The 15,332-nt window shown below is 49.8% G+C and overlaps 2 protein-coding genes across 11 annotated transcripts in view; both read right to left on the bottom strand.

Moving 5' to 3' along the window:
* LRRC71 (leucine rich repeat containing 71) overlaps positions 1–120 on the bottom strand; it is an 81,353-nt gene extending 81,233 nt beyond the window's left edge. For 3 of the 9 annotated variants that reach the window (XM_029580828.1, XM_029580830.1, XM_029580831.1), the window contains exon 1: positions 22–105. In XM_029580828.1, the coding sequence (XP_029436688.1) occupies positions 22–71 (50 nt within the window). In that variant the 5' untranslated portion in view covers positions 72–105. Of the gene's footprint in view, positions 1–21 lie in introns of all 9 variants that reach the window. The other 6 variants (XM_029580835.1, XM_029580832.1, XM_029580833.1 and 3 more) reach the window with 4 other exon arrangements.
* Positions 121–7,814: 7,694 nt separating this feature from the next.
* The window catches only part of PEAR1 (platelet endothelial aggregation receptor 1), a 73,856-nt gene continuing 66,338 nt past the window's right edge, over positions 7,815–15,332 (bottom strand). Inside the window, exons 20-24 of one of the 2 annotated variants that reach the window (XM_029580399.1) lie at positions 13,071–13,192; positions 12,494–12,629; positions 11,452–11,514; positions 11,013–11,255; positions 7,815–9,756 (exon numbers count right to left, since the gene is read on the bottom strand). In XM_029580399.1, coding sequence (XP_029436259.1) covers positions 9,590–9,756; positions 11,013–11,255; positions 11,452–11,514; positions 12,494–12,629; positions 13,071–13,192 — 731 coding nt within the window. In that variant the 3' untranslated portion in view covers positions 7,815–9,589. The remainder of the gene's footprint in view (positions 9,757–11,012; positions 11,256–11,451; positions 11,515–12,493; positions 12,630–13,070; positions 13,193–15,332) is intronic. The other variant, XM_029580400.1, reaches the window with a different exon arrangement.

The following is a 15,332-nucleotide window of genomic DNA, read 5'->3' as shown; positions in this document are numbered from 1 at the left end:
CATTCCCTCTTCCCCCAATACCTGCTCAAGCCGGACCACTGCCGCGCTCCGCCAGTCGCGTCTGGCTCCATGGCTACCGACAAGGAAGCCTAGGCGTCACCCGCACCCAATCATCGCCCGAGCGTCTGTCGCAGAGCTCGTCCAATCGGAAGGCATGTTCGGGAGGGGGGGTGGGGGGGGCGGACGGATTCTACGATCCACGAGCGGCCAGACCAATAGGAGGAGAGGGAGGGTCTTGAGGGGGCGGGGACTGTGATCCAGAGAGAAGCTGGACAGGCCCCAGAGCAGGGCGGCGGGTCTCCTGCTCGTTCAGTCGCCAAGACCGGGGCGGGGCTGACTCGCGGAGTAGCCTTCCAGACTCGGCAGCGAAGACGTTTTTTTATCCGATTCGTTGCACGTTGCGAGACTGTTCGGATGCACTGAGACTTCGTTAGGGGGTGTATTTGAGATGTTTCTCTATTCATTGACGGGTTTTACATAGCGTGCAGATGCGGTCGAGAGAATGTTTGTGACTTCTGTCTGTTGGCTATGGTTTTGCATTGGTGCACAGACTTTATATTTTTTGTTTTATTTTTTTTCCCCCACTTTGACCGTGGGATAGATGTGGGATATAACTCAAAGTAAAAATGCGCCCAGAGAAATGTAGGACTGCTAGTTGTGTGGCTGGGGTTACTCCCCTACCATCAGTCTCTCTCATACACCCTCCCCTGTCTCACACACAAAAACACGCCCAGGCCTCCAGCCGAACAGCTGGTGGTCGGCCCTGCTGGCCTGGGCTCCAGCAGCTTCTGTTTTCGGCCCCACCAACTGTGGGTGGAATATGACACCTTCCAGTGCGTGGCCACACCTCGGTTGAATCGTTGGTACAGGGGAAGGCTGTGAGTGGGAGGCAGTGTGCCATACATCCTTCACCCATCTACTATTCCCTCAGGGGGCAGATGGTAGAGTTCTCTGAAGTGCAACACAGTTGCCAGCTTCCTAGAAATATTACTGACACTATCTACCACACTTCGGGAAACCAGGTCTGGTGTTAGCTTTTTTGCTGCCCTGTGCCAATTACTGTGCTGTCTTCCCACCACCAGCATCATACAGTCTGTCCTGTGCCCATCAAAAAAAGAAACCCAGTTCCCTCCAACTATATTTTTAAACACCCCCCCCCCCCCCAATGAAACCCATGGTCAAGGGAAGGGTATTAGGTAGAGATGTGAATCGGAACCAGAATCGGATCCGATTTCAGTTCCGATTCACATCTCTAGTATTAGGTACCCAAAGCAAACCTTACAGCCTTGTACACTCACCCACAAACACTCCCTGTACAGAGGCACACACACAATTCAATTATGCATTTATAACAGATTTTACATGAAAAAAAACATTCATGTTGTGATTTTATTTACATGCACTGCTGTGGTGCCAACCACAAAATCCTGCAGAAAACACACTTGGAACTCCTATGGAATTACATTTTTTGTAACCTATGCTGGGTGTGGGTTTGGCCCTCAAAGCCATGAATAAACCGAATTACCATTACAATATAGTTTTGGTAACCTCCCATTGCAAAACAAATCTCCTGCACTCCATACCTGGGATATTTTGATTTCCAGTCACCTTGAGATTGTCATAGATTGGGGAGGTAGGGCCATACAAACTTTATCTTCACATACTCCTCTTATAGACATGCCTATGCTTCTCACACACTTGCTCTCTTTCCTTCACAGATACATTGTGTATGTGTGAGCATGCGTGTGAGAACCTATGGGTGATACATAGGCTCTTAGAGGCACGCACTCACAGTCTCACACACACACACACTCGAACACAAGCTCTCACACACCTACACACAAATTCACATGCAACAAGCTGACAGAGACACAGGTTCTCGTATATGCGGCTTCCTTTCTCCAGGCCATGGTGGGATGAGCTTCACCATGGCCTGGCGGTCTACTCTTTCTTCAACCCCACTGCCAGCCTTTCTGCGAAGGGGGAGGGGCAGGAGCCGGAAAGCTGTACACACACGCGCAGCTAAAAGCGAAAACTGGCACGGCCTTTCTTAATTTTTGGCCGCTGGCGGGTTGAGCTCCACCACCTCTCCTGCTGCTGCCGCCAGCGAGTTGAGTTCCACTGGCGGCCCCACAGCCTCTCCTGCAGTCTCCGCCCTCCCAGGTGTGCCGCCCCCTGCAGATGTATGGTGTGCACACCTGTTCGCACCAGGCCTGCTGGAAACCCTGTCTTCTGCCTCCCCCCTTCCACAGCATTTCAAATGAGGGAGAGGGCCAGACTCGAAGGAGGACACTCCCACCCCAAAGCAAACACACATTCAGGCAAGCTCCAATGAGGACCCGCGCCAGATCCTCCTTTTGAAAAGTCTAGGAACCTGATTTAGAGGTTTGATTTAGCTGGCCGGGGGGGGAACTTTTTACAAGCAGTAGTTTAACCATCTGCCAACATTAGTTGCTTAATTCTTTAGAAATCGCCCTTTTGCCTCTGTCCTATGGATGCTTGATTGCCAGCTCCTATAAGCTTCCCTTGGAGCTGTCGGTGTGCTCCAGGTGTCTACCTTCCTCTCAGTGAAAAAAAAAGTATTTCCTAATTTCCTTTTAATCTCCTGCTTCAGCTTAATATGATGACCCTTTGTCCATGAACAATGCTTCTTTTTGTTACTGTTTGCATATTTCCCCTTTCCCTTCTAGAGCGTTTCTCTGGCTCCTTCAGTCCCTTTGTGTAGGGTTAATAGCGCAGCGGGCCATGCGCTAGTTTGCAGGCCTTCCCTTGAGATCTCTCTACTTTTCAATGTATGGCCACCTCCTGGGAGCCGCGATTCCAGCTGTAACGCAACCCTAGTTAGAAATATCCGCTCCTGTCGCTAGGGGGCAGTCAGGGACACGGCAGCTCTCCCTCCGCCGCGGCCCCTCTGCTCTTAAATAAATCTCCATTCCCCCCGCCCCCAAAACTTACCTTTGCCATCTGCCCTTCAAATTAAGTCCGACCCCGAGCGAGAGGATTCCTGCATCAGATCCCCTTTTTTTCCTTCATCTCGCAGCGAGCCTCAAGGCCGAGGGAGGGGCAGCGCAAAGTGCTTTAAATAAAAAGGGCCGAGTACAACAGCCCCCAACGTAAGCACAATAAAAGGCGAGAAAAAATCCTTTACAGTTGTAGGCTGGCTTATCAAATTCATTTTTGTCTTCCTTCACTAGAATTGGGGAAAAGTCTGATGAACCAGGATAAAAAAAAAAGAGAAGAAAAAATCATTGCCCACTTCCCCCTCCAAAAAATTAAAGAAGACAACATCACGGTCGGGAGGCTACGGAAGCGGATAACGTGCCCCCCAGCAAAAAAACCAAAACAAAAACCCACCCTCTCTTCAGCACTCGCTGCTCCCAGAACCGCGAACACTGAGCGCACTTCCAGAACCGGGCAGCGCGCGACACGGCAGATCATTATCGCCCAAGTTCCGCGGTGTACAGGTAGCGCGTCCACCGCGCATGCTCAGTCCGTCTTCCCCAGGGCTCCGCGGCTTGCGGTCAGCGCATGCTCAGTCACTCTCTCCCGGGCTCCGCGGCGCGGACTGGGAGCGTCCTCGGTCTTTCTATGGCAGGGCTCCGCTGCGTGTGCTAAGCGCCGCTTAGAAGAAACCCGCGGGGGAGGGAGCGGCTCTGGATTCTCCCCCTGTATAGTCACCTCCATAGCAGGCGCCGGTTGGGATCCGGTCCCCGGCGGAGGGGGTGTGAAAGGCGAACGCTTGAGCCTTGCTCTCCATCCGCAGACGTGATGTACGCAGCGAGGCTCCGCCCAAAGGGGGGGGGGGACCGCAGGGTGTGGACCCTCCAGCCCGGCACGGGATTCACGGTTTGGATGGGAGAGTGAGTTGTTGTCTCAAGGAACGGTGGGAGGCCAGCCGTTGTGAGACAGGACGAAAGTTGATGTGAAGGGGACCACAGAGAGCAGAAAGTGCTGGGGAAGAAGTGAAAGAGGGGATGGGAGGGCTGAGCTGTGGAGCAAGAGACAAGCAAGAAGAAAGGGGCTAGCCCGGAGGCAAGGGCGGGGCATCAGTGACCCACCCTTCAAATGAAGCTCCTTGGGACTTTGGGCAAGTGACGTCACCATCTCTTGTCACTTGAATAAATATTGGGATTCTAGCCCATCCTATAATAGACTCCCGACTTCACTCCCACATAAAAGAAATGATTGAATGATGCTATCATTATTTATTATTATACAAGAGACTTCACAGTATAATGTATATAATGTAAATAATGTAATCCTTACTGTTCGGCTCTCTTATTCTTATCTCTCCTCCAAGTTTAAGACCCTTGTTGTAATGTAACTTTTGATCTCCCTGCACTTGTTTATGTTCCGTTTTCTGTTCTCACCCCTTGTTACATGTAAACCGGCATGATGTGGTTTTTAACCATGAATGCCGGTATAGAAAAAACGCAAATAAATAAATATAAATAAATATCTGATATCTGTGTAGAAGGCACTTGTAGTGTTATTTATAACCAATTTGAAATAAGGTGCTATATCATATGTGGCTGCTTGACCAGCAGTGCCAAAATCCCTTCAGCACTCCTCCTTTCTGGAATCTTAAGAGCAATAATAAAAAATCAGCATAGGGACTGTGAGTGTTTTGCCCAGACATAGAAACCTGATGTCAGAAAAAGACCATTACAGCCTCTCTAGTTTGCCCAGCCACATCAACTATTTAGCTTTACAATCTCTACCACTCCTACAGAGATCCCTTGTATTCATCCCATCCTTTCTGGAATTCAGATACCGTTCTTATCTCAGCTACCTCCACAAGGCAGCAATCCCATGCATCCACCACACTCTCTGTAAAGAAATACTCCCTAAGATTACTCCTGAGCCTACCCCCTTTCACCTGCATCCCATGAGCTCTCAATCCAGTGCCTCCTTTCCATTGAAAAAGGCTCACCTTCTGTGTATGGAAACCTTGGAGGTATTTAAATGTCTCTATTATATCACCCCTTTCCAGTCTAGGGTATACACATTCAGATCTTTGTCTATCCCCATATGCTTAGAATGGAGACCACTGACCATTTTAGTAGCCACCCTCTGGACCAGCTCCATCCTATTTATAACCTTTTTGGAGGTGAGGTCTCCAGAACTGTACACAGTGTTCCAAGTGAGGTCTCACCAGGACCTATACAGCAGCAATAGCAACTCCCTTTATCTGCTGACCATTCCTCTCCCTATGCAGCCAAGCATCATTTTAGCTTTTATTATTGCTTTATCCACCTGTTTGGCCATCTTAAGATCATCAGATACAATCACTCCCAGAACCCGCTCTTCCTTAGTTCTTAGAATTTCACCTCCAATACTGCACCTTTTCCTTAGGTTTTTGCATCCTAAATGTATTACTCTGCATTTTTTTAGCATTAAATCTTAGCTGCCAGACCTTAGACCATTCCTTGAACTTCGCTAGATCCCTTCTCCTGTTTTCCACATCTTCCTGGCTGTCTACTCTCTTGCAGAGTTTGGTATCGTCTGCAAAAGGACAAACCTTTCCTGACAATGCTTCCGCTATGTTGCTCATGAAAATGCTGAAAAGCATCAGCCAAGGACCGATCCCTGAGGCACACTGCTAGTAACACCCCCCCCCCCTCAGAGAAATCTCCATTTACCACTACCCTTTGCCACCTCCCACTCAGCCAGTTTCTAACCCAGTCAGACACTCTAGGATCTGCACAATTTATTTATAAGTCTTCTGTACAGAACTGGGTCAAAGACCTTGCTGAAATCCAAGTACAGTTCGTCTAGCGCTCTCCCTTGATCCAAATCAGGTCACCCAATTAAAGAAATCACCCACTCGCAGATCCTGTGGTAGTCCTGCCCCCTCCCTCCTCACAGATTTCCTGTTACCAAAAGCATGCGTGAGTGGGGTCACTGCAGATCCTGTGAAGGTGCCCTGGTTCACAGGCTTTTGTTTGTTGTTGCTGCTCTCGGGATCCTTGAGAAGGGGAGAGAGTTGGGGTGTGATTTTGGCACTCTGCTCCTCCTCAGATCTGCAAGGGACCCCTCCTCCCTACCCCACCCTCGCCGCTCATGAGATCCCAAATGCCATCCATGCGGGTCGGCTTTCTCTTTCTCACCTGCCTGTTCTCTTTCCGGCCCTGGCGCAGAACAACGCAGGAGCCTGCAAGGGAAGCTGTGATCGCTTGCACCCCACCACCAAGAGTTGTTGAGACCATGGTCTGGGTGGCCCATCCCGTTCCGACGTCTGTGGATGACGCAGTCATCGGATATTGTGACATGAGTTTTGTTCTAGGAAGGGGGAGGTGGTGGTGGTAGAAGGGTCGTCATATTTGTTAAGTTCAATTATGCAAATCTTGGGAGTAAGGGAGTGGCCTGAAAGTCAATTGAAGGGGTGGGAGAGGAGAGGGTAGCAGAAAGCTGGTGCCTAATACCCTTGCACCAGCCCTTTTTGCCCCCCCCCCCCCCCCAATTACTTTTGTCTCCAGAAGCCACTGGATAAAGGCTCGCAGAAATCACAGAAAATACCTTGTCTTCACAGCAGATTCAAGACAGAATTACAGACAAAAAGGATGCTTCCATCAGCTCGCGCCTCGGACGGGATATTCCTCAGTGCAAAGAAGGAAAACTAGAAGCGAGGCCGCAGTGTCTTCCGGGAGCCTTCCCTGTCTTTCATCAGAAGGTTAAGTGGCCAGCAGCCGGCCCATGAGCATAACCGAATCCTGCACCACTAGCGCATGGGATGCAGATGTGACGGCGTCACACCAGAGGCCCAGGGAAGCCGAGCGTTTCTCTGGACTGAGCTTGGTGTGGCCGACGGCTCCGACAGGGTCTTGCCCTCAGCCCTGGTGAGCACAGAAGGGCGCGGTCTGTGTTGCACCAGAGCAGAACGCTTTCATTTTCCAGCCCTTTCGCCTGCCCTTTAATTATTTAGCCATTTAAAAGGTGAAGGCGCCAAGAGATCTGAAATTGCACCTGTAGGAATGGTTTGTGTCCCGGGCTCCTAGCTACCCGCCATCAGCTCGTTTCCTGTAGAGGAGATAGAGACAGCCCTACTCTTCTGCACTCCCTCCCCTCCCCACCCCCACTTGTCTCTCTCCCCCCATCCCCTACAAAGTCACGTGCAAAATGTTGCCACTGCACGTGTTTTGATGCAGACGTAAATTCCGAGCAAGGCCGAGCCTTGCACATCACAAAACATCACAAGCTAAAATGTGGCCCAGTGTTTTGTTTCCCCCCAAAGTCTTAAAACGGATGCAAGGAACCATCTTCTGAAAGTGTTCTTCTCTGTCTGTGTTAAAATTATTCTCAAATAGTTTGGTTTGGTTTTTTTTAGGGGGGGCGGGGTGTTATTAGGAACCTAACACTTGCAAGCCACAATATCCCCAGGATGATTTCTCCCTGAAGCAAAATCCAGGCACCACTAAAAAGCGAGAGGCGATGCTCTCCCGTGGTGTACGGGTCAAAAGATTTGAGCGACACTGAAAACTGTAATGGACTCTCTGGTGTTGCAGCATCACCGGACACTGGAATGGGGGTAGCCTCTGATGCTGTCGGTACAGGAAACATCCCATCCTGAGCCATTCTCGCTGGGCGCTGACTGGGCAAACTGCACAGCGATTTTTCACCCTGCAATCCGAGCGGATAAGACCTGAAATACTTAGAGCCATCACATAGCCTGCAGCAGGCAACCCAAGGCTGTGCGTGTTTATTACTGGAGACCCAGGTTTATTCAAAGTTTTTTTTATTGTTTATTGCTTAGTGTAACTTGCCTTCAGCACCTTAGTGGAAAGGTGAGTAATCAAACTTAAAATGTTATGTTATTAAGCCAACTATTTCTGTTCTAGGATAGCCTGGCTTGCAAGTTTAATCTTTTTTTTTTTTTTTTTTGCGGGTGGGATGTATCGCCATTAGGTTTATTCATCAGTTAATCCCAAAACCCTGCAATTCCGTAGCTATGTGGAGCTAAAATGGCATCTGTGATTTACCGCTGTAGAGAGAAACTAATTTTGCACGTTACCCAGGAAGCCTTGCATAGATGGAATTACACAGCCCCATGTATTCTCACCGGTTTACATTACACAGCTTCGGCAGGAGGCATTGTTACGTTAACTCCAGTCAGAGTTTATTAATATCCCAACTCCTAGTGACATCAGATTGTAACACAAGTCATGTTTGGTCTTTACGCTCCGTGGCAACGACAACCTTCAGGTAGAGAACGTGAAGCCACGCTGTGCTAAAACGGCGTTGCAAGCCGCAGACGCAGCTTGCGAATGTGGGCGCTGTGCTGGGGTGAGAAGAACCTGGAGGTTGATGACCTGCTGGCCTCTGGAGCACGGCATCGCATGGATGCGGTGGTCCCCACAGGCTGCATCGGCCCTGCCAAAAATCCTTCCTGTACTTTAGGAGCTGGAAGCCAAGGACTGGACTGTCCCGACCCAAGTGACGCCAAGCTGCGTAATGATATCGTGCGTGATGTTCATTGTATCGGAGCCGTTAAATAGCTCTTCTTGTCGGCAATGAAGTGCTAGCAAAAATACAGCTTATAAGTTCACCAGGACGCAGGAGGGGGAGAGGGGAATTCTTTGAAAGGTTTCCCCCTTCACTTAAGAGTCTTCTGAAAACGGCGTAATTATGAAACCAGTAGGCAAGCGGTCTTAGTAGGTGAGTGCGTCCGTTTTTCACTTCTGGAGACCTGGATTTAAATTTTGTAGGTCCCCGCTTTGTCCTTTCCGCGTGGCTGGAAAGATGGGCAGGCCCTGCTTAACAAAAGTCCGGCACTGGAATGGGTGGGAGGAGGAGGAGGGGGGGGACGGGACAGTGGCATCACTTTTGGAATAACAAAAGGTGCATTGGGGCAGGGGGTGCTGTAGGGTGGGCTTAAGGTACATTGGCACAGGTGTGGAGCAGAGATGGTCTCCTGTCTGTACAGTGCTGTGTACATCTAGTAGCACTGTAGACATTTTGAGTAATAGTAACTGCTGGGTCTCGGTACCGGAAGAGTACATGGCAGGTTTGAGGTGCATCGGCAAAGCTCTGTGGCTTGGGGTCCCGGTTCTGGAACAGCAGGGGGCGCCGCAGGGCAGTTTAGTAAAGCAGAGCTGTCTAGATCTCTGGCCTGGAAGGGAGGGGGTGCTTTGGAGGAGCTGCTCTGCCTACCTCGTTTCAGCACCTCCTTCACTTTCTTGAGCACTAAACATGCATCGGATGCACCCAAAGAAAACAACAGTTCCCTGTAAAGGAGTGCCAACGGAAACCCATTTTCAATGTCTCAGCTATTTGGAAAGGAAGGACAGCAAGTTTTTTTTGGTGTTTTGGCAACAGTGCTCCCGTGGACCCGGTCCAGGTCCAGGCCAAGAAGAATACAAAACGATCCTTCATGATGCACCGTTACAAAGCTGTAAAGAAGGAGCTGTAGAAGAGAGGGCTCCACGTGTCTCTGAAGCTTGCAGGGCGGGCGCTGCTCCCTCATCTGGAAAATGCATGGTTGGCCAGGCCTCGCGGCGCGTTGCATTGAGAAGAGCCGTCCTGCCGGGATAACCCCACTCCTGCCTTCGGAGAGAAGGGATCGGGCTGCGCTCGTCCGGCGTGCTGCAGCTCATCGATCCAGCCGCTTGACCAGAGGCGGGGAGGGGGGATAATGCCGGACCGGCGGTACGTCGTAGTGACTGGGAATGTGGCTGTTTTTAGGGGAATCGTAGTGGTTTGGGGGGAGGCCGAAGACAGCGCTGCCGGAGCCCCCTTCAGCTCCTCCGGTGCAACTCTCTAAAAAGAAGAGAGAAAGGACAATAGGGAAAAAAAATTAGTAAACTAGAAGAAGTAGAGTGAAATTTGACAGATATAATAGAAGCTACCATAGATACTCCAACTGATAATAGAGCTAAGCTGCATGTATCCTTTGCGTTTGCATCTGAAAGGGAAGCTGTGTTTCGCTTATACATGAAGAAAAGATTAGAGAAATTCCATGGAGCTTAAATTTGGATCTTCCCTGATCTCTCTAGAATAATCCAAGAGAGACGAAAACATTTTTTTAGCTTTTAGAACAGAAATAGAAAGTAAGGGGGGGAAAATGATACTGAAATTCCCATGTGGATGCGAGATACTGAGTCAAAATCAGAAATATATTTTTTATGAAATTTCCCAACTACGATTTATTTCTTGACTCCACTACCCAAGGTTCTTTAGCCGTAGATATTGAGGCTAAGTGAAAAAATAGACTAGGTGTAATGTAATGTTTCATTTGTTCTAGAGGAGTTTTTCCTCTTATTTCCTGTAACCACTTATATTGTTATATTTTTCCTTCTTGTGGATTTCTTTTGACCTGCAGATAGCATGATATTAGATTATAGATGAGAACATTTCAATAATGAATTTATGATGTATCTGTACTTTTACATTTTCCTATGTTGTTGTAAAAGGCATAAATAAAAAATTTTAAAAAAAAGTTAGTGAATGGAAACCGGGGGAGGGAGCCGAATTCCAACGAGCTCTTCCCACTTGGAGCATAAGGACAGATCAGAAGAGGAAGGCTACACGAGGGTATTTAACTCCCATTCCATTGTATTGTAAGTACAAGACTACAGACCCCAGAATGCATTTGTCAGCAGTACTTTGACCAACAGATGCTCATTAGAAGGTGGTAAGACGGTTCCTTGGTTCCTGGAGCTGTAGGCTCAGTTTCCTTTTCCTCAGCTCCCCTTCCCCCAAATGTTCTGAGGGATGTGAACTTACTAAATCGACCACGAATTTAATGTTGTGCTTCCAAATCTGGTCCTTTACAGTGTTAAAAATTTGAATTTGGGCACCTGAGCCTCCCCTGTTCTCACACTGTGCAGCAGCAGCACGGCTGGCGCACGGCATAAGCCCAGATGCCGGATCTCCGTGGGAGGGCCGAGCCAAGTCGCTTCTGCGCTGGGAACGGAAAAAGAGCCCCCCCCCCCCCCCCCACAGACTTTTGGAGGGTAAATCTCCACCGCGAGCGTCTTCCCGAAAACGTCGGCGGCGTCACCAGCCCCACTCACCTCTCGCTTCGTTCAGCGTGGACCAGACCTGGGCGGCGCCTTCACCCGTTGGGCTCTTGCTGGGGTAGTCGAAGAGACCCGTCTCTGCATAAGACACCTCCCGGGAGACTGGAGACTTCATCTCCATGTAACTCCCCTCCGAAGTCTTGGCCAGCAGCATGGGCAGGTCCTTGATGGTGGCATAGGGGTTCTCGCTGTTCAGTGAGCAGTCGCTGGTGCTGAGGGCCGAATCCTTCATGTAATCTGGGAGGGGAGGTGGGGGAAGCAAGGCAAAGTAATCGGAGATGTGACACACGGAGCCCTGCTTTCCCAGCCACGGCTCTAGGGAGGACGTTATTTTGAAAACACTATGCCCTCTCCCTCCCCATTAACCCTGGAACAGGCAAAGCAGAGCCAAGACGTGGTTAAATCATGGAAAACATTTAGTGAATTTACTTGCCTTTCGTGTAGTATTTCCCCGAGCTATTGCTGTAGCTGTAACTCCTGTCCGCCCTCATTCCCCCTGCAGACGTAACCAGGGAAAGAAAAGAGAAGCATTGAATCTGCGGTCACATGGGGAGCAATGCTGGTTACACTCCTGCACATTTCAACAGAAAATCACTTTTCTTCAGAGGACTGGAGGGTTCAGGGGATGGGAGCAGGGACACAGAGCCTGTCACCTCTAGGACTGGAGGGTTCAGGGGATGGGAGCAGGGACACAGAGCCTGTCACCTCTAGGACTGGAGGGCTCAGGGGATGGGAGCAGGGATACAGAGCCTGTCACCTCTAGGACTGGAGAGCTCAGGGGTTGGGGGCAGGGATACAGAGCCTGTCGTCTCTAGGACGGGAGGGCTCAGGGGATGGGAGCAGGGATACAGAGCCTGTCACCTCTAGGACTGGAGGGCTCAGGGGATGGGAGCAGGGATACAGAGCCTGTCACCTCTAGGACTGGAGGGCTTAGGGGATGGGCACAGGGATACAGAGCCTGTCACCTCTAGGACTGGAGGGCTCAGGGGATGGGAGCAGGGATACAGAGCCTGTCACCTCTAGGACTGGAGAGCTCAGGGGTTGGGGGCAGGGATACAGAGCCTGTCGCCTCTAGGACGGGAGGGCTCAGGGGATGGGAGCAGGGATACAGAGCCTGTCACCTCTAGGACTGGAGGGCTCAGGGGATGGGAGCAGGGATACAGAGCCTGTCACCTCTAGGACTGGAGGGCTTAGGGGATGGGCACAGGGATACAGAGCCTGTCACCTCTAGGACTGGAGGGCTCAGGGGATGGCAGCAGGAATACAGAGTCTGTCACCTCTAGGACTGGAGGGCTCAGGGGATGGGAGCAGGGATACAGAGCCTGTCACCTCTAGGACTGGAGGGCTCAGGGGATGGGAGCAGGGATACAGAGCCTGTCACCTCTAGGACTGGAGGGCTCCTCTCTGTAGCAGTGAGTAGTTGAGAGGACCAGCCGCACCAGTCTTCATTGTCCTGGCCAGTGCCCTATCCTTACCTATTTCTTTGTGGTTTAGTGGTGCGCCATGGTGCTTCCAATCTGCCGGTAGTGTAGCGTTGCAGTCAGGTTCGTAAGGACCCAGCCTCTCCCTCTCTGCGTTCTTTATATTGGAGAAAAGCTGGTTACAGGTCATCTGCCACAAAAATGTATTATTAAGCGGACACCCAGCTCTGCCCTATGTCCCTTTTTCCACAAAAGTGAAGTGGAAAGGATACCGAAAGGAGAAATCTCATGGTAGTTACTCAGATGCTATGAAAGCGCAAATGGAAATCTTTTTTTTTTTTTCCTGTCGTAGGGTAAAGAGTTAGATGTGGTTAATCCGCCCCCCCCCCCCCCACCCCGTACATTAATATACATCTTTCCATTGCTGTAGGTCCTGATGGCACAGAACAGAAAGTCAACATTGAGGCTGCCATCTTGGCGACCTCCCACCAAGAGCCAAATGGTCGAGGTTTCCAGATTCCCAGAGCCCTGACCCTGAATCCTGTCCTGGCCCAGCAGGAATGCGTGGTGCGCATGCTTATAGGGTTTGACGGCCATACGTCCTGCGTGGAAGGACCCCCCTGCGTCTCACCTTCACGGAATTCAGCCTCTCCTGATTGTTGGGGGTGTTGGGAGGAGGCGGAGTGGGGCCACACTGCGACAGCGTGTGGTAACTCGGGTTTGAATAATAGTGCAAGTAGCTTGGAGGAACATCTGGAGAAAGACAGGAGAAAAGGGGGAAATGAAACGAGAATTTAACGAATAGGACAATGTTCAATATATCGCTCTCCATTGAGGATGGCTGGTCACTGCCTGGCAGGGCCCACCTCGTTCGTTTTACCCGAATAGTGGACGGACACAGTCTGTGGACAAAAAAGTTGCCTGTCCTGCGTGAAAGAAGCAGAGATTTCCAACCCAATGGGCAGATGTTAATAGTCTGCAACTCGACATTCTTAGGTAATAAGAGTGATTTCACTTGTCAGCTGGCAGTTTTTAGCCCGGTGGAGCTAAACAGCTCTCACTGCTCCACCAAAGCAAGTGAAACCCTTTTCTATGATTTAAGAGCATCATCTAAAGAGCAGTCGGCATTGTCTTACATTCTGATCACAGGGTACCCCCAAGGAAGTGCTCCTGTGCTTTTTCCCAGCCTTTGAGCTACTTGTGTGCCTGTTCCGGGTAGCTTGGTAAAGTCATGAATGTGTCAGTGTGATGGATTCCTGGACATTTTTGGTTATGTAAATTATTTTTCTGGAAGGCCGAAGTAAATTTTTCCCTGAAATAGGCCGGTTGCCAAAATGCTGGCGTTGTGATTGGTTTGCCAGCCAAGAACCTTGCTGGTAGATTTCTTTTGCTGCTGGGAATTGGGAATCCTCAATCACTGTGTCAAAGTATTTAATCAGTGTGATTGGATTCTAGTGTGGACGGAGCATACGTTTATAACCAGTATAATAGCGCTGAAAAGCAGCACATATTAGCGCGTCTATACATGATACCTCTATAGGAAATCACAATTTTGTTTATTCATGTCCCCATCAAATTAGCTTGTGCATCAGGCGCAGATTGAGAGAAATGGCTTTTTTGGAGGTCTGTATTCAAAAGGATTTGTCCAGCGAGCAAAGCTGTCCAGCTATGGAATCTTTTGCGGATTTGGTTAAACGGTTTCAGGTAGTGGGTAATACTCAGTCCTTGTATCTGATATAAGAGCCTTGCCCTAACAAGACTGAGGGGTAGGGGGCTGGAACCCTTGGGTTCCGCGTTACTTTGAGCGGTTTCTTAGTGATCATACGTTGGAGGGGAAAGCTGTTTCCCGTATGTATCACTCTACGGATGAAATTCCGGACAGAATTTACATCTGCGATACAACGGTGGGGTGATTTGATTTGCAAATGTCACCGGAGACGGCAATGACTGGGATGAGATATGGCGGGAAGCACATTCCCTATCTACTTGTGCAAAAAAAGTCAATCTCATGATTAAATTATTACATGGTAGGTATCGCTATCCCATGCTTTTCACAGTTTTTTTTCTCTGGGTCGCCATCCCCACTGTTCTGGCGGGGCTGTGGGCTCAATGGCGCTTATTTTTTCACATGTGGTGGTCGTGTGCGCCAGTGCTATCTTTTATGGGAGGATACAGAAAGGTTAGATTAATGCGTAATAATCGTTTTTCTTTGCCCCCCCTCCCCCCCCGCATGTAGGGATTTTTTTTGGGCTGTTGGAGGGGCAACCACTGAAGACGTTTCAAATATGGATCGACTCCCTAGTAATCCGTGACTTCTCGCTGCCAGGCACACGATTGCATTATGCTGGAAGAGCGCTCCCAGTATAGCTCAGTGGTGTTCCCAAATGGTGGAGATTGCTACTATTGAGAAACCTGCATACTCATTGAAGGGAAAAGTGGAAAAAATATGGACAACGAATGGAGAGGTTGGGAGGTGGGTGGGTGTGTTAATTTGAGGGATGGACAGATGTCGCCTATGGGTTTGGGTGGGTTTGGAGTGGTTTTTCTTGTCTCTGGGTGATGGAAATTGTAACGCAGAACGAATGTTAGCCTTATAATGCCATTAATTGTACGGCCTGTTATATTCCGTCTGTCAAAATAAAAAAAAGTTATCTGGCTAACTCTAGGACAAAAACCCTTTGGGCCTTCAGGCCTGATCCACCAAAACCCCAGCCGGGAAGCGCGCTGTAGTGTATTACCCGCTCCCGGCCACTTCCAGCGAGGCTCTGCTAGCAATGCCGGGAGCCTGCAGTAATAGCATTCAGACCCCGGATCCTCTGGTTCAGGATTTTCAGGTTGAGTTGTTACCTATTTACAGGACACATCCAGCAGGGAGGGTATATTGGGCGGGACC

The sequence above is a fragment of the Rhinatrema bivittatum genome, chromosome 16, assembly GCF_901001135.1.
Source record: "Rhinatrema bivittatum chromosome 16, aRhiBiv1.1, whole genome shotgun sequence".
NCBI lineage: Eukaryota > Metazoa > Chordata > Amphibia > Gymnophiona > Rhinatrematidae > Rhinatrema > Rhinatrema bivittatum.
The sequence above is the reverse complement of the archived record's forward strand: the minus strand, read 5'-3'. Positions and strand labels throughout refer to the sequence as shown.